Raw genomic sequence first — 20,074 nt, forward strand, 5'->3', positions numbered from 1 at the left:
GAAAGGGAGATAAGAAGGAAATAGGAAGAGAATAGAGAAATATTTCGGGAGTGGAAAACGCGGTGACTGCTGGTGACAGAGGGGCTTTTCGGGACGCAGTCGAATAATAATGGAAATACTCGTGGCTCAAATAATATTGTAGGCAAAGACCTTCCTTCACGTTTACTTCTAGTCGAGAGCGTATTTCTCTATTCCTTCTCCTTCTCATCCTATTCCTCCACCTCTCCTCCTCCTCCTCACTCCTTCTCACACGAATCGATATCAGAGACAATACACAACACATCGACATCAACGAATATAAAAACAAAAGAGGGGAGAACAACAAATAGAGGAGAGAAAATAAATTCGTGAAGTCGAGCCCCATATAAATCCCTCACAAGTCAGATCCCGCTGCTTCGATATTATCCCCACACACCACTACTAACAACATACAAACAAACAAACACCGTATCCTGCCAAACTCATACATACTTCGCTGTCGTTTCAATGCAAACCTATTCGCTTCTCTCTATATTCTGCCGCGCTATTCACGTACTATTCTCTAGCTCTGTAAGCTGTATCACAAATCTTCTTTCTTGGGACGTCTGGAGACATCTCACTTACATTACGGAACTTTGTGTATAGTAATGCGTTTACCAGCAGGTCTGAGTCTGACTCAGACACTAGATTATAAGTTGGCCGAAGGGGATCCTGGTATTTATACTGTATTTTTGAATAGCTGACTCACAAACGAAAAATAGACATGATAGGGATAAGGAATAGAAGTAATAATGTTATAGTCTGGGATAACTTTCCTTATGAGAGCCTGCTTCACATCAGCAAATATGATTATCAGATAATGGAATACAGATAGTCCTGGCAATGAATGCTCAAAAAAGGGTAGATATAGAGGGAAATGTTTGGAGACAATTTTCGACCCCGCAGTTCTGTTAAGAGTATAAAGAGGTGAACATATGAAAAGTCTCCACCTCTATCCCTTGTGCTAAGGGGGTGGGGTTGGTTTAAAGGTACCATTTTTTGGTTTCTCGCATAAAACTCGAAAACTATGTATCTTAAGGACTTGACTGGTCCATTTAAGCCACCACAACCCCATTAGCACAAGGGGTAGAGGTGAGGACTTTTGATATATATGTTTACCTCCTTACTACCCAGAACTGCGGGGTCAAAAATTGTCTTCCCAACTTTTCCCTCTATATCCTTTCCTTGACTGGACTAAGATATTAATTCATTTTAAACAAATTTGGAAGATTTTCTAGGAATTACAGTTAACCAACTGTTGGAATATTAACACTTTATAATAACTATTCCAAATATCCAATGAAAGTTATATAAATAGAACTAACTTCTACTCTTATAAGTGAACTAGCTTCTACTTCTTCTACTGTGAATATTGCTATTAACTTCTTCACTCATTATTTTCAGTAGAAAAATTCCTTAGTTCCATTTATATAGCTTTCATTGGAATTTTCAAAGAATTATTAGAAGTAAACAACCTTTTTCAGTTATCAGTTGGCTCTCGACGAAGTCAGACGCTCGAAATATTGTGCTCGTCTTTATCTGATTTAGCCTGCTATTTTCTGTTAATGAATTAGTTGAGCGAGTCATCTTCAGCCGTATTTGAAACTGATTACAATTCAATTTACGGGCAGTGAATTATTGTAGTGTATTGTTTATTTGGTCGTTTCTCATTTTATTGTTTATTTTACAATACCGTGAAAATGAGTGCTTGTGCGGTTTGTAACTTGCTGGTCGAAAGATCCGATAGGGACAAGCTTGCATGTGTTGAATGTAAGTCTCTCTTCCATAGCAAATGTATTCGTGGAGAAGTGGACAAAGATTTGAGCGCTGTAGAGATTGATATGCTGACAAACAGTTCGTGGAGGTGCAGAAAGTGTTTAGCAAATTTTCGTAAACAGCGTTGCTCTAGCGTAGACCTAACACCTGTGAAAAATTTAAATTCGGTTTCTTCTGGGACTACTACTAATAATCCTGCGGATTCGTTAGATAGTGTTTTGAATAAATTCAAAGAGGAGATTCTGGCAGGTCAGAATAAACTTCAAGAATCACTCAATTCTTGTCATGGAAAACTCGATTCCAGCTCAGCGATGTTGGCCAAGCAGGAGGAGTTGATAAAGAATCAGCAAAAAATCATTGAATCATTGCAGGCTGAAAATGGGACACTCAGGAGGAAGTTGAGTGTTGTGACAATGAAGCTGGACGATTTAGAGCAGTATGGACGTCGTAATACTGTTGAGCTTCACGGTATTCCTTCGGCTCCTGACGAAGATATAATCGGTCTGGTGGTGAAAACATGTGAGGCCGTCGGCATGCATGTTACAGCTGATGCGATCGACGCCTGTCACCGGCTGCCAGTGAGGGGACCACGCAAAGCGACGCCACCCATCATTGCCAAATTTGTGAGGCGTACTGACACGCATGCAATATTACAGGGTCGGAAAGTGGTAAAGGGTCTTTCTACAAGACATATTGGACTGCAAGGTGAGCAACGACAAATTTATATAAATCTATCATTAACTGCTCAACGTAGAAAGCTCTTTGCTGAAGCTAGGAATCTCCAGAGACAATTTCAATACAAGTATGTTTGGGTGGATAAATCCGGTTCAATAAAAATCAGAGTAGTACCTGATGGACGTATTTTTTCTATTAATTCAGAGGAGGACCTCAAAGCTGTACCTATCACTGCTCAATGCTAGATTACTCTTACTGTGGTTGTTTCTCTCAAAATTTTTGTTCACTTAATTTCTTACTTCATACTGATAAATGTTTGTTATTTTTTGCTCTTCTCTCTCTTTCTCAAACCATTTCATTAGTGACGGTTACTTTTATTTCAATTGTTTATTTACTGTTAAAGCTTAAAATACAGTGTGAGGTTACTTTTATTATTCAATCTTACTCATTTTAGAGTGATCTGATTTTAGATTATTTTTATGAAGTGCTCATTTATTGTTTATTATAGTGAACTTTATGATATGTTGGATGTGCTGTCGAAAATGTTTGGAATCTTAATTTTTCTCACGGAATTTCATTATTCATTTTTTATTCTGAATTACTTTTTATAGCTATATCTAGGTTTGTTTTTTTTTCACATTGAGCTATGTATTTATTGTATTGAGCTATGATTTGTTTTGTTTCATATTTTATATAAAGGGATGTGATTAATGAGTTGGGTTAAATGTTTTCTCACTCAAGTGGAATCTCATTATATTGTTATATTATTATCTCTATCAGTACTCTTTTTTTTTCTCAATACAATAAAGGATGCATAGAAAACATATTCTTGCTGAATGAGGTATCATAATGAACTTTATAATTCACCGGATGTGTTATCGGAAATGTGTAGATTCTTAATTCTTTTCACGTTTCTTTTCTTTCGCTTTTTATTTGATTAAATTCATTATTTATTTTTTAAAATTACTTTTTATAGTTTTATCAATATTTCTGTTTTTTTTTCTACATAATCAGCTTTGATCATTTTGTACCGTGCCAGATTTTATTTATAGGGATGTGATTAATGAGTTGTGTTTTTCTCTCTCGAGTCAAATCTATCTACATTGTTATGTGGATTATTACACTTTTTTTCAATACGAATAAGGATGTATAGAAAACACATTTTTGCTAAATGAGATTTTATATACTATGCTTATATGAGTATATTTCACTTTCTGAATAATCAACTCTCAAATACTTTTCTGTTTGATATTCCTTCTATCTTATGAGTTGTACAAAATAAATTGTTATAGAACTGTACCGTATTCCGATATTCTTATCGGCAGATAAGCTGCCGGTTGGATTGGAAGTAAATCTTCCGTTTTTCTGTGAATGGATGGAATCATGTTTATCAAGTTAAATTTAACTTACATCCACGAACGATCAAAGAGTTTTTCAAATGTCCGTTTTATTTTCTATCTAATATAATTTTTGCGGCTGAGGATGGCTGTAATAATATCATACTTATAATATATTTATCTTTCATTTTTATCTCAGTCTTTTTCTGGGGTATCAATACCCATTTATTTATTTATTTTTATTCATCCTATGTCATGCATTTCTTGTTTGTCTGTGTACTACCAGAATGTCAGGGGACTTCGTACCAAGACCTTAAATCTTTATGAATCTCTTTTGATTGCTAATTATGATTTGATAGTTTTGACTGAGACCTGGCTGCATAGCGGCATACTCAGTTGTGAAATTTTTGATGATCGCTACACTGTCTATCGGAGTGATAGGGGAGGGGGTGATGGTCGTCAGAGGGGAGGTGGAGTGCTAATCGCAGTGAGAAAATCATTGCAGTCTGAGCTTTGTAGTGAGCTTTGCGAGAATAATGGAAATTGTTTTGATTCAGTAGGAATTAAACTGAAATTGAACTCAACGTTTTATCATATATCAGCTGTTTATTTGCCACCATCTACAACATCAAATACTTTTCTTACTTACTGTGACTATATTGAATCTCTTAATGGATTACTTAGTAGTAATTTAATGATAATTGGAGATTTTAATTTGCCTGAAATTATCTCTAATACTTATAATCTGTTTTCTGGATCAACTAAAGCAAAAATCCTTAATAGCTTCATGTCATTTTATGATTTAATATCTTATAATTCTGTGCAAAATGAGCTTGATAGAACTTTGGATATTGTGTTGAGTAATTTCCCAGTTAAAGTTATGAAAAGCGATGATCCACTTCTCCCTGAAGATGGTCACCATCCTGCGTTGTGTGTGGAAGCCTCATACTCAGTGATGACGTCAGAGCTCGACTCTAACCGATCACCCGAGTTTAGTTATGACTTTTGCAAGGGGGACTTTCTTGGCCTCTATTGTGGTCTCCGTGACTGCAGTTGGGACTCCGTTTTGAGTTGTGATGATGTTGACTCTGCAGTTAATAGGTTTTATGAAGTACTCGACCATAATTTTGAAAAATTTATTCCAAGGAGGAAAATGAAATTTCCAAACAATAAGTATCCTCCTTGGTTTACGTCTGATATTATATCTGATTTGAAAATTAAAAATAAATGCTCAAGAAAGAGAAGAACTTCACCTTATCACGATGATCTATTTAAATCATTAAGAGCATCTCTAAAAAATAGAATTGCATTGTCTCATCAGGCGTACCTCAATAGAATTCAGAATAGCTTGCGATATGACATAAAAAACTTCTGGAAATATGTTAATTCGAAAAGGAAAACTTCTTTTGTAGAGTCGACCATGACACTAGACGGTGAGTCCTACTGTGGGGCTGATATTGTAGATGGGTTTTCCAGGTATTTTCAATCTGTTTATGGGGCTGACGCGCCTGATGCACGGATGGAGTTTCCGGAGATGTCTGGGTGCTCATTTCTAGATGGGAGCGTTGGCATGGTTTCTTGTGATGATATCCTATCTGCCATCAATGGGCTGAGGTCGGGCTGCTCTGAGGGTCCTGATGCAATCCCCACTTATATTGTGAAAGGCTGTGCTGCAGTGCTGCTGAAGCCATTAGAATACATTTTCAATTTAGCTCTTAGGTCGGGTAAATTTCCATCGAAATGGAAAATTGCGAGGGTTACTCCTGTTTTTAAAAGTGGAAATAGAAATAATATAAAAAATTACAGACCTATATCAATCTTAAATTGCTTTTCGAAAGTTTTTGAAAAAATTCTTCATTCCATAATTTATGAACAGAGTAAGAAGATTATATCATCAGAACAGCATGGATTTTTGCCTGGTCGCTCCACTGTATCCAATCTCATGATATTCAGTAATGAAGTGTCACAGACTTTGGATCGTGGGGGGCGTACTGATGTTATCTACACAGACTTATCTAAGGCATTTGATACCATAAATCACAGACTTCTGATTAGAAAACTCGAAGTACTGGGATTCAGTAAAAATTTAGTTCATCTTATTCAGAGTTATCTTGAGGCGAGGATTCAATATGTAAAAATTCATCATTTCAATTCAAAATATTTTCAGTGCCCATCAGGCGTACCTCAAGGCTCTAATCTGGGACCACTCCTCTTTATTTTATTCATTAATGACCTTCCATCTGTTATCAACAGCTCTTCCTGTCTCATGTATGCAGATGATGTAAAGTTGTTTAAAGAAATTAAGGATCTAAATGATTACTACAATTTGCAGAGAGATATTGATCATATGTCCAAATGGTGTGATTCAAATGGGTTAAAAATTAATGTAGATAAATGCAAATTCATGAGTCTCACCCGGCAATCCGCTCCTCATAATAATATATATTCTATAAGTGGTATCCCTTTGGAAAGGGTGGAATTGTTCAAGGACCTGGGGGTGGTGTTCAGCTATGACCTCTCTTTCAACTCACATGTTGAGTACACAGTTAATAGAGCCAATCAGCAGATGGGATTCATCTTGAGGACTTGCTCGCCCTTCAGTGATGTAGAGCCTTTGATACTTCTATATAAGTCAATTGTGAGAAGTCTGTTAGAATATGCATGTGAAATTTGGAATCCATATTATAATGAACAGATTTATCTACTGGAACGTTTACAGAACAAATTTTTGAGATGCATTTATTACAGAAAACATAATATCTTTTGTCCTTTTGATTATCCTTCCAATTCACTTAGAAATGAGTTCAATTTTACTTCTTTGAAAGTAAGACGCGATGTCAAATCACTTATTTTCCTTTATAATTTACTAAATAATAAAATTGATTCATCCCATTTGCTATCAAAAATTAATATATATGTAAATACCATTGCTCGCCGTTCTGGTTTTTCATTTCATATAGCGCGCTCTAGAACCGTAAGTCATTATAACTCTCCTCTAAATAGAGCTCAGAGAATCTTTAATCATTGTTCGGAGCACTTAGACGTCTTCTGGTTCTCCCCCTCCAAATTCCGTAAGATCTCATATAACTTGGTTGGGTAGCATGTGATCTGTCTTTTTGTGATTGATTTTGTAAAATTTCTATTATTATTAATTTGATTATTCATTCTTGGTTTTACACAGACATCCTTTCTCTCTTCATTCTTTCTTCTTCTTTTTTTCTCTTTTTATTATTACTTGATTCTATTTTGTTTAATAATTATTCTTATAATCAATTATTATTGTTTACAATTACTTCAATGATTATTTGTATTCTTTCATATTAATTGCATATTTCTTCATTTTTTATCTTCTTGTATTCCAAATTGTATAATGTGTTGAAAATATTGTATTGTGTGAAGGAGGCAAAATGGGTTTATCCTGTTGTCTCCATTAATAAAATTATTATTATTATTATTATTATTAATTATTATTATTATTTTTTCACTTGCTAATGAGATTTGAGATTAATAATCGAAACCTGTCGATTCTCAAAAAAGAAAAAAGAAAATAGGAATGATAGTTCTAGTACTGTATGTAGACTAGTCAAACTTTGTGTAATTTGAGTATACTAATCTCTTTTTTGGAGCAACACTTCTTCTCAAGAAGGGCAAGAAAAGGAACAAACTTTTCGAAGTGAACTTCAATATTATTCAACTGAACGTCTGATTCAAAATATTTCAAAACTGGAGAAGTATTTTCGTGGAATTTATTCTTCATTCTATCAGAAAATTGAGGGTATGAAAATAAATCTTCAACAAAAGTCACTGATTACTAGTTCATTACTAGTTACTAGATGTAATGGTTACTAATTACTAGTTACTTACAATGCTGCACTCAGATCCTTTCCGACATCTATCAGAGCCCAACGCTGGTTGGAACTGTAAAAACAAAAATAACTCAATTAGTGTGAGAAGGTTAAATTATTGTGAGACTAACATGGAACGATTTCAAGACATATAATTAAGAAGATGTTACTTCTTCGGAAGAGAGGTATTTAAAAACATTTCTACAGTGTTCAATTTAAGATGAATATAATTCAAGGAATACAATAAAATAATGTCAGAACTGAAATCCAAACAAATAATAATTATTCAAGAGTTTGTTCCAATGATCCTACATACTAAAATCCCAGCAAATAATACACAAATAGTTTGTTCCAACTTACATACATTTCATAAATTTAATAAATTGTACCTTTTGAGAAACTTTTTATAGATTCTACATACAGTTCATCTATGATTATACTCAATAATGATAGCAGATCCTTCCAATACCGTTGTAAAATATTTCAAATAATTCATAGAAGGTGTTTGAAATTACCTCACAAATAATTCCAAGCTGCAATATATTATATTCTTCCGTCTTATAATATGGTGTAGTTCTCAATAATTGTCTTTCCCAGGGAGATATAATGATATGCATGTCTAGGGTAACTTGTAAACCATACAACTTTATTTTCTCAGTTGATGAGGGAAACACAAGATGATAAGGAATACCGACACCGAGTGTAGGAAAATAGCAAAACACTGTAAAAAGTTGACTGTTGTGGAATAAGATGGGAAGAAAGCAAGGATCGTAAAGCACAGTAATAAAGAATTACCATAAAATTGATGGCGTCTATAATGTGTAATTAAATACAATAAAAGAAAAAGGATTGGCTGAGCAGTACAACATGAGGAACCACTTAATTGAATGGTGCTCAGTAGTAGGCTACAGTTTACAGCTAGCTTCTCTCTCTCTCACACACACTCTCTACCTCTTAGATATCCCTCTCTCATCCTCCTATCTCCTGAGATCCACTCGATTCTCTCTCAATCTGTAACCAAGCCCTCCATCCCCCCTTCATATGAATGCACTCAAGAACCTAAATCTTCTTTTACAGATCCAAACAGTGAATTTTAAGACTGTAATCATACGATTTTAATGATAGAACACAGACAGGACGGTTCCATATTTAATGACTCGGCATTTATATCGCCATAAATTTCTATGGTGCACTGTTCCACCTATAGCCTGAACAGACATTGTTTCTTCGACCATCACTTACCAGGCTGCTACATTCACAACAAGTCAACCCTGGATATTTATTTTTATCGAGTATCGTAAATTGTATAAATACCATAAATTATGCTGGTGATTTATCTAAATAGCACAATGTCATAGATCTGCAGTGGAGATGTGGGTGAATTGTAATTTGTTGAACAGGAATCTAATGGGAAGCAAAACGACTTTTCAAGTCGAACAAGTAAAGTTCGCTTTGGAGAAAGTTATTTAACACGGACTACTGATTAATTCATCGATTTATTCATTCATCATATGAATTAGTAGAACATTCTTCAACAATACTATTATTCTAGTGAATAGTCACACTAATACAGTTAAGAGTGTTGATTCTGATTTATGCAAATACGGAATATATCAAATCAGAGAATCCTTTGGTATAATGAGAGAATATAATGAGAGAATCAATTATATTATTGTACAAATCTTTTGAGAAGGTACGATGGAGCTGTATATAATTGAGCATTCAAAGTTATACCTCAAATCATACAATAAATATAGCTCGCAAGCTCAGTTTTTCAGCAATGTAATTAACAATTTTCCGCTATATATCTCACAAAGATACACTTTTAATTTGTCAATGGAAATCCATCTACAACAAAAATGAGAGCAATTCATCAACAAAATCCTAACCTGTATACACATATTATTGAGAACAAATAACTGAATGAATGTGAATATTCAATTCCTACTATAATAATAGAATCCTAACCTGCATACAAAATTCATTATTGAGAACAAATCACTAAATAGAACTGAATATTCAATTCCTACTATAATAATAATTATCACTGTCATTTACTATCTTCAGAATCCTATTTGGATACATAATATTGGAAAAACACTGATGAAAATTGAATATTTATTTCATCTTATGATAACTATTACTATTACTCTGAAATTAATTCTTATGGCTCTTATTCTCTGAGATATGAGCAAGATAAGCCAAAAATTATTGTTGTGAGAAATGATACTCCATTGCGACCCAAACTATTGTTTGAGAAAGAAAATAATACAGAGACCGGATACAAGTACAAACTATGAAGCCAGTATCCATTCTTCTCAACAATACATTTTGTTATGATAGAATAACACATTAAAGGAATCAGAAAGCTTCTTAATGAGTAAGAAATCTTTTTTGGAGAGTCAACTCCATTTTTACCGTACAAATACCACAGAAAATGAGAGAAAGGACCGGGATCTGGATTCAACCCACAAATAATGTGTATATAATGCCTCAGTGATAAGTGAGAAATCATATTTTTCACATTTGGGGTGAAATTGCGAGCGGCGAGCATTGTTCGTTCAGGTTAAAGTGGATATTAAGTCGCCAACTGAGCGGGAATTTATAACTGGAGACTGAGAAACAAGTATTTACTGCCACTGGCAGACCCATTGTACCCAATGCTGAGTTTGCACACAATCCTTCACGAGAGATAGAAAATAAGAGCGAGTGATGGCAAGAGAAAGAGTGATAGAGGCAGAGAACGAGAGAGATGAAGTGAGAGAGAGAAAGTGTATGAGAGAGTGAGTGTTTGTAGGGGCTGGTAGGTAAAGAATAAACAGGGAGGTGCTCTGAAATTTCGCTATCTTTTTTCATCTCCAGAAATATTTGTACCTTTGTGCTCCAAGTTCCGACTCATACTTCAATGGTGAAGATGGAGTAGTAAACCATTATTTCTCAAGTATGCTCCGTTTCTAGCGCTATCATTGTGCCCAGAATCCTTATCATAGCCAAACAACACCGCTATATCCGTTTTCATGAATCAAAGTAATGTGGAGCATGTCATAGCCACCACCTACAGCTGAAGGAATAGCTGAATAGGGTTGATAGATTTATCATATCAATAGAGAACTCAATCAATAGAGAACTCTCCATTATATCAATAGAGGTCTCTATAGAGAACTGATTTATCCGAAGGACCTATACTGTCACAATCATGTGGAGTCCGTCTGAACAGCTTCTGGATCGTTTTACTAGTTGAAATAACACTGAAAAGAAACTGTCAAAATTGTGACATCCTGGTCTGTGAGGGATATTGGATTATTTTAAGAGTATAAGCAAATAATACAATAAATATGTTCATAATCTAGTTGAATGTTTGGTATAAATCAGTAGAAATTTCTTTTATTCTTGATTGAATTTGTAATAGAAGTTGAATTTCTAGCTTCTGTATAAGCTCTATGTATTGTTGAATGTTCTCTGGATTTGAAATTCAGATCCAACTAAGATAATTTTGTGGAGATGAGAATACTGTAATATTAAGGAATCTTTTCTATATATATGAAAAAAATCATGATATGTTTCAGCACTGTAGATTATTAATCAAATGCAAACCATGGATATCAATGGAATAGAATTTTCATAACTTTGTTGTAGTCTAGACTGTGCTTCGAAGTAATTATTGGAAAAAATTCATACTCTTCGGGACTGTTTGGTGAGAAATGGGGAATGCATTCAACTCCTGAGGATAAGAATGGACATTTTTGAATTTTTATGAATCTGAGGTAAATCCCAATATATTACTTCCATAAAAGCTATAGGATTTCATTGAATTTGGATTGATTATGAATTAAACATTTTCAAATCATTATTCCTGGACCGGAAATCAAGTGACGAAGCAGTATGTTATTGCATAACCTTGACTTTTGGATAACATTAACATTTTATCAAAATGTTTGGAGAGAAATAGTACAGGCTCAGCCTAGTTTTTCCTCCAATGTCATAATTGTATTATGATTATAGTGTTTTATACAATGAATGAATGAATGAATGGTATCATGGATTACAAGTAGGTTGGAGAGGGAATCTTTAGAACTGCACTTCCTATTTGTACATCGTGTCTAACAAGTATATACACGCCTTAAGTTATAGCAGCCCCAGATAATTATATTGTTTATTCGGTATTAATTCTAGTATTGTTGATCTTACATCATCTTCCAATTTGTCATGTATTATTTGATTTCATGTTCATAGAACGTGTACGAATTTGTAACGAAAGCATTAATTATCAGATGAACATCATACTTTACAAGACTTGTCACAAATCTTTATTGGGACAAATGGCGGAATGCTATCAACAATTCATAATGTCCAACTCAAGAGCTCGCATTCGCTTTTTCTGAAGAACAGGAAGGTTCCTTTTCCGAGTGCTCCCTCCCCCGTCCATCCACAAAATCTACCCCCTCTACCATCCCCACCTGATTTATTATTCAGAGCGTCATTTAGCGAGGCTTGCGCTTTTTGGATGAGTGCCCGTTGAGGAGGGCGCTAGTCTTTTGTCACCAGTAAAAGTCCATTAAGTTTCAGGGAGGTGTTCTTCCTGTCTGCAATTATTGCTACGTTTGTCGCCAGCTTATAGCTCATGCTAGCTGCACACTACTATAACTATACCTATTGGAGAGAGGATACTCATAATCATACCTTCAAATTCATTGAAGAGAATGTATAAATGCAAAACCTACGATGTGTATTGTATTATTCTTATCGAAAAGGAAGAGGTAGAGCATTGTCAATAGAATATTGACAGATTATGATAAGATATTTCGAAAATTTTCAATAAGAGCTAGTAAGAGGTTTATCCTCTTACTCCACCAATACTAAATTAATGAACGACTAATAAATTCATACATTATTCATAATTCATACATATTTTTTCTTACATTTTCAATAATATAACAATATTCAAGTTTTATAAAATGATACCTCACTATATAATATACTAGCCGTCAGGCTCGCTTCGCTCGCCATATCCGTCTAGCCAGGGGGCTCCGCCCCCTGGACCCCCGACTTGATCGTCCAAGAATGAGATCAGCAGGCTCGCTCCGCTCGCCTGCATTTTTCATTTGAGCATTTTTATCATATGTTAGGACGATCCAGTCGGGGGTCCAGACTAAACGGATATGGCGAGCGAAGCGAGCCTGACGGCTAGTAATATAATATTCCCAAGATTGAAGTAGCAGTGCCCAAACAATTTTTCCGCGATAAATGCGTTTAAATCTTCAACTTGGTGCCAACCCAACAAAGTCATCTCAACTTAATGCCAACCTGACAAAATTATTAATTTAGTTGCCAGTTAACAACTGTTTCGAAGAGGTACTCTATCTAGATTATAGTTCTATAGTAACATATGATATGGAAATTTCAATTATAATTATTAAGAGATTGGGAGAAGAAGAATATACATGCTAAAAGACGAACTTTAAACCCTTAAAAACAACCCTTAGAGTTAAAATATTGCCAAAAGATTTCTTAGTGCGCCTCTAAAGGGCCAACTGAACATACCTACCAAATTTGAACGTTTTTGGTCCGGTAGATTTTTAGTTATGCGAGTGAGTGAGTGAGTGAGTGAGTCAGTCAGTCAGTCAGTCAGTCAGTCAGTGAGTGAGTGCCATTTCGCTTTTATATATATAGATATGTCGAGGTTATCATCATATTAATACTAATTTATGCTACAACAGATGATACAAAAATTCCAAAAAATCTAAAACTATATCTATTACCCTTAGCATCACCTAGTACAAAGATACTGAACCAAGGTACTATTTTACCTATAAATTACCTTATTTAAAAATAATACTACTTAGATCTAAATCCTACTTACTACTAGTTCCTCACTACTTTGTATCCCAATACTGAATAACCAATGTCTAATTTTTCTTTTGAAGCTATTGAAATTTTCCTCTCCTTTGATTTCCAATGGTATTCTATTAGAATTTGTCATGCATTTACATTAGCAATCATCACATTTGTGAAGGGAATAGATGAATTAATTTCTTGTTAAGCATTTTTTTTTTTTTGAAAATATAGTGCCAGTTGCAGAAAATCAAAAGAATTGCTGTAACTTTTACGATAAGAATTTTAGAATTGACATTGAAATTGAAAAAAAAATAATGTGGAACAATTATAATGACTAGAATTTGTAACAAACTGACTTATTGGAATGATGGCATGGATGTGACTTTGAAAGGGCATAGGACATCTGGGAAATAGGATCTTCAATGAGAACTTATTATTATATCTCTTGAAGAAAATATCAAATGGTCGATCGAAACATGAATTCACTGAGAAACCACAAAACGAGTGATAGATGAATTAATTTGTTGTTGAACAATTTTTTTTTGAGAATATGGTTCCAGTTGCAGAATCTCTGTAATTTCTACGAGAAGAATTGTAGAATTGACATTGAAATTGGAAAAAAATAAATGTGAAACAATTATAATGACTATATTTTGTAACAAAAAGACATTCAACACACATTTTGGGAAAGGATCTTTAATGAGAACTCATTAATATTATATCTCTTGAAGAAAACATCAAATGGTAGATCAAAGCATGAGATCTCATGAATTCACTGAAAAACCACAAAACTACTGATAGGACATTGTCTAGTTTTAAGATTCAAGATCAGATCTCTGCAATGAATTCGAAAATATATTATCCAATCTGGAAAGAAAACATTTACCAATTGAAATATCCTAATTAAGTACAATATAAATAAATTATTCAACATACTATGGAAGTAGAATTTGGAAGTTAAGTAACATATATGAAACAATTTGATATGGGAAGTGAAATGAGGGATAAACATACTATTAGTACGATTCTGTAACAAACGCATTTATAAGAGCAAATATTTTACAAACTTAGTCTTCTCTTCACGCAGAGAATATTGTTACAGTGAAAGATATTGTTCACTATGAGTGAGCGAGAGTACATAGACAAGGAAAGTGAAACATGGTGAAGTCATTTATTTTAAATTCAGGCTTCTTTCAAAATGGCACCCGCACAACCAGTAGTACGAGATAACAAAACACATCACTGTTTCACAACATATTGCAGGTGCAGCCAGTAGGCTATTTTCTGCAGAAGTCATTTCGTTGTTCGTAAATGACTGCGAAAAGTGTTCAAGTCACCAGGTGCAAGTCAGCAGCGTTTCGCCATTTATTATCTAATTCTGACAATAAATCATCGAAATTTGAACAGCTGAATGAGCTCTTGGTAATTTGTTTACGAGCTCATGACATTTCCAAATTAATTTGATGTTGTAAATCAATCATAATGCTCCAAATTTACTCTCCATAGTCCTCACACAAATGGACAAAGGACACGGTATTTGATATTCTGATTATATTTGTGCAGTAGAGTATAATTTACTAATCATGAGGAGAATTCATCTCTAATTAAACCATTCACTTGAGAAATTCGAATCGAATTTATAAAATTTTGAAGTTCAAATTTGTACAACTCTGAAGTTGCGCTTACACCAAAGTTACTAGTAGTTTTGTGACCTCACGCAGTTTTCTCATCCACAAGTATCTGGTCTCACCTGTTTACCGTTCTCAAAAGACATCTGTGTAATGCATGCATTGAATAATCCACTTGTCAGCTGATTGATTATGAATAGTTTCATATCTGATTAATCCTATCTTCAGTGTAGACGATATATTTATATAATAATATCAGAGTATGGAGGAAATTCCTTTCCCTTCCATATTTTCCTTGAAATGCAAAATTTCAAAAAACCTTGTGTATACATCGACGCGCAGTTAGAGAAGGAATATTCTTGCCAAACTTCATCTAATTCTATCAATGCGTTTGGCCGTAATTGCTTTACATACAGACAGGGAAAAGAAAATTGTAGTAAAATCATAGACCTCACTACGTTCGGTCAATTAACGAAATGTTAATAACTCAGTCCTTATAGATTCTATTAGATTGAAAGGAACTTGACAAACACATGTGTTCATCATGTGTATGATAAGTTATGTTCAATGTGATAGAATCTATAAGGATTAATGTATTAACATTTTGTTTATAACTTTGGTATAAACGCAGCTTTATGAGCTGTACAAACTAAAACTGTGGACAAAAATGAGCTTCGAACTAAGAAAGAATTGTTGCTAATAGACCTATAATTTCTTATAAAGGATATTGTACTATTCTACAATGTAGCATCAGAGACACTTCAAATACTCTATGTTCCATTTATATTTTATTTTTTATAGTAGCATTTATTATAATAATTTAGACACGTCGTCAGCCATTCACAATCCTTCCACTCGAACGTTTGAATTGCTCCCAGAAACTGTGAAGTTAAAATGATTTGTTTCAATAATTTATATATTTATTTGTGGAAACAATCACAAATCATATTGATATTATTATTACATAATTATTGCTGATATATATTATGTACTTCAGAAAAGATTTAACGTTTCCCTTGAAATTGAGTAATCCCACCAGATTCAACAATCCAAATATCTGTTGGGAGGTGTTTTTCTGCCGTTAATCGTCTCTTACACGTAGATTTGCTCGACTAAGTTATAATGATTTACTTTGTGAGCATCACAATGAAAAAACAGCTTATTTCAGAGGAAATCCAGATGACCAGATACAGTTTTTTCAAGCGAAATTTGACATTTAGTGTGTGGAATAACGGTGGGAAAGTGAGCAAGTTCGGTGCGAGGTGATCGGAAAAAAGTTAAGGCTCAACTTAATTAGCTGCAACATGGATGGGATGGCATCACAGCATCACACAGCTAAACTGAGAAAGCCCAGCCAACGGCTTTGAAATTTTATCCCGGCCTGATATGCGAGCTGGCTGTAGTGAAATTCACGTCATTCTGTCAGCATTGGTTGAATGAGAGGTGTCGGTGTTAGATGCATGAGGAATGCTGACGAAATTATGTGAATCTCAGGACAGGCCTGAGTGCGAGGCGGAGCAGAATTTCTCTTCTTTTGACCAAGAATAGGAAAAAGAAGTAGGTGAAGAAGAAAGAGAAGGGAAATAAGATGAAGAAGGGGAAGAAGAGGAAAGAGGAGTGGAAAGTGAGAAAGAGAGCAGATAACAGAGGAGAGAGAACTCGCAGTAAAAACAGGTAAGATAAAGGAGAGAAGTTGGAAGAGGTTAGAAGAGAGAAAATGAAAGAGGAAGGGAAGATGAGAGAAGAGAAAAAATGAGGGGAGTAGACGAAAGAGAAAAGAAAGATGTGAGAAGGGAGAAGAGAGAAAATAGATGAGAAAACAGGTAAGAGAAAGGAGAGAAGTTGGAAGAGGTAAGAAGAGAGTAAATAGAAGAGGAAGGGAAGATGAGAGAAGAGAAAAAATGAGGGGAGAAAACGAAAGAGAAAAGAAAGGTGTGAGAAGGGAGAAGAGAGAAAATAGATGTGAGAAGAGAGAGAATACAAGAGAGAGAAGAGAACAAAGAAGATAGAAGAGAGGAGAAGGAAGAAAGGAAAGATAAGAGAGAAGAGAGGAGAGGAGAGAGGAGAAAGAAGAGAGAGAATTCAAGAGAGAGAAGAGAACAAAGAAGAGAGGAGAAGAAAGAAAGGAAAGATGAAAGAGAAGAGAGGAGAGAGGAGAGAGGAGAGAGGAGAAAGAAGAGAGAGAATTCAAGGGAGAGAAGAGAACAAAGAAGATAGAAGAGAGGATTGAAATGTTTCTCATTCAACCAATCCTGATATCTGAACTATTCGCTATAATCTTTTTTGTCTACCAATCTAATCTATTTGCTGAACTGTGTCAGACATTTGCTAAGGAGAAGGGAGAAAGAAAAAAGGAAAGGGAAAAGAGGAGAGAGGAGAAAGAAGAGAGAGAACTCAAGAGAGAGAAGAGAACAAACAAGATGGAAGAGAGGAGAAGGAAGAAAGGAAAGATAAATGAGAAGAGAGGAGAGAGGAGAAAGAAGAGAGAGAATTCAAGAGAGAGAAGAGAGCAAAGAAGAGAGAAGAGGTGAGGAGAGGAGAAGGAAGAAAGGAAAGATGAGAAAGAAGAGAGGAGAGAGGAGGAAAAAGGAGATAAAATGGAGAAAAGTGGAGAAGGAAAAGATGATGGAGAAAAGAGGAGAGAGATAGAAAAGTGAAAAGAGAAGAAAGAAGAGAGAAGAGAGATGAGTGGAAAAAGAAGAAAGTGGTGGCAAGAGAGGAGATTGAAGAAAAAAGAAGTGAGAATAAAAAAAGGGGGAAGAGAGAAGATAGAGGAATGAATAGAAGGAGAAAGAGCGAATAGAAATGAGAGAAAAGAGAAAAGAAAAGAATGTAGTATGAAAAAGTAGAGAAGAAGAAAAAGGAAAAATATGAAGAAGAAGGAGGAATCAGAAAGGAGAACGAAACTGTGCTAAGATCTCAAACAGATATCAGAGCTTTAATTAGCGGATACTTGGTTGATGCTCGCCTTATTCTATCACCCTACACTTGTGTGCAACGTTACATGCGCCTTAGAGAAAAGAGAAAAAAATAGCAGCACGAAGCATTGTAGGAAAGAGAAATAAAGAAAAAGAAGAAGAATGAAGTACAAAAGCGGCGATGAGGGTGAGACGATGATTAAGAAGGAGAAGGGATGGTAAGATAGAGTATTAAAATATGGAGTATTTATGTATAGAGTATTTAAGTATTAATGTATTATTAGTATGGGGAATCGAATACGGTGGAGAAGAAATGGTTGGAAGGAGAATGAGAAAGATGATGACGAAGGAGAGGGAAAAGAGGGGTGAGAACGAACAAATTGTAGTGGAAAATACGGAGTAGAATAATAATAAGAACTGAAAATTGAAAAACTGTATTGTATCATTCACACAAAAAATATTATAATCTGAGAAAGGATAAATTGGAAAGCAATAGAGGGACCTAGTATCATAAGATGCATTCCATTTATTGTATAAAGCACTATAATCATGATATATTTTATAGAATATATAATTTATTATGACCTTGGAGCAAAAAACTGTGCTTATCCTGTAGTATTTCTCTCCAAAAATTTTGATAGAATGTTTTTGTTGCCCAAAGGTTAAGGTTATGTAATCACACACTGCTTTATCACTTGATTTTTGGTCCAGGAATATTTATTTGAAAATTTTGAAGGTTGACGTAATACTCTGAATAAATAACATAATGTATCACAATGAATAAAAAACTTTAGAGATAATATTGCACTTATTTGAAAAAAATTCATGAGGGGAGTATAATGAGAGACCTTAAACAATATGAAGTAGCTTGAGACTGATTGATAATATTTATGCCTCTATTAAGAAGAAGTTAGGACTCCATGTTCTCTCTGACAACCCTCAGAAGAAGATTAGATTAGATTTATTTATTTATGTATATTACAATATTTACTAGCTTATACACTAATTTACATTAAAATGACGGTAATGTTGCTAATTATTCAACGAATTTTACAAAGTAAATAATATTAATCAATGCGAATAAAGATTGAATGCAATTAGAATAACATTGATATAATATTGTGATGTAACTTCATAAATCGGCGGTGTTTCAACAAATAATTGTCGCTTCTCTAAGAAGGATATAAAATGATATCCTTCCCATCAACACACGACCGAGAGAGTTGGAGAGAGAGAAAGATAGGGGAATGAATCAAAACCTAGAAAAAAAACAAATAATATTAGGAGAAAAGGAATGGATGCATAATATTGGAATACGAAGAATGTAGGATAAGGAAGAAGATTCGATTATAAAAATGAATATCGGGGCACCGAGCTTCGCTCGTTATTTTTATTTATTGATAAACAGAACACAATTCTCTAAAATTATCGTGTTTATAGTTTACAGCTGGCTATACGTCAACTTATGAATTTCGGTTTGCGATATTTTGATTTTCCACAGAATCACTCGCTCACTTTTTACTATCCACAGACGACGAAAGTCTAAGCTGTTTCAGCCAAGGATGAATTATAATTTTAATGTCGTTCAGCGAGTTTTCCAAAGGATGAGACCTAGTGCAATCGAATTTTTATATCATAAACCTACTATGTTCCAAATTTCGTGAAAATCGTTAGAGCCGTTTTCGAGATCCGTTGAACATAAATAACCAGATAACCAGATATAGACATATAAAAATAACCAGATATAAAAATCTGGTGTGGCGCACTCACACAACTTTCCTTGCCGTTATGAAAATTGATCACCTGACGCTAGTGTTCCCGCGCATCTCAAGTCTACAATTCAAAGATTTGAGCCAGCTGGTGACAGGGCAATAACGCTGGAGACACACATGAGGTCTGCTATCTCTTCATAGTGAATGATTTAATAGAATCAACAATAATTTGCAATTGAATAATCACATTTTCTCGAGTTTAAAGCTTATTTTCAATTTTAGGTGAAAATGTTACTGAACATTAATTGTAGAGATTTTCATGCTCAATCT

The 20,074-nt window shown here is 34.4% G+C and overlaps 1 protein-coding gene across 1 annotated transcript in view; it reads right to left on the reverse strand.

The window, feature by feature from the left end:
- LOC111045522 overlaps window positions 1–20,074 on the reverse strand; it is a 111,300-nt gene that overhangs the window by 36,816 nt on the left and 54,410 nt on the right. Inside the window, exon 2 of the mRNA XM_039437584.1 lies at window positions 7,671–7,724. Coding sequence (XP_039293518.1) covers window positions 7,671–7,724 — 54 coding nt within the window. The remainder of the gene's footprint in view (window positions 1–7,670; window positions 7,725–20,074) is intronic.

This window comes from Nilaparvata lugens, chromosome 11 (assembly GCF_014356525.2).
Source record: "Nilaparvata lugens isolate BPH chromosome 11, ASM1435652v1, whole genome shotgun sequence".
Lineage (NCBI taxonomy): Eukaryota > Metazoa > Arthropoda > Insecta > Hemiptera > Delphacidae > Nilaparvata > Nilaparvata lugens.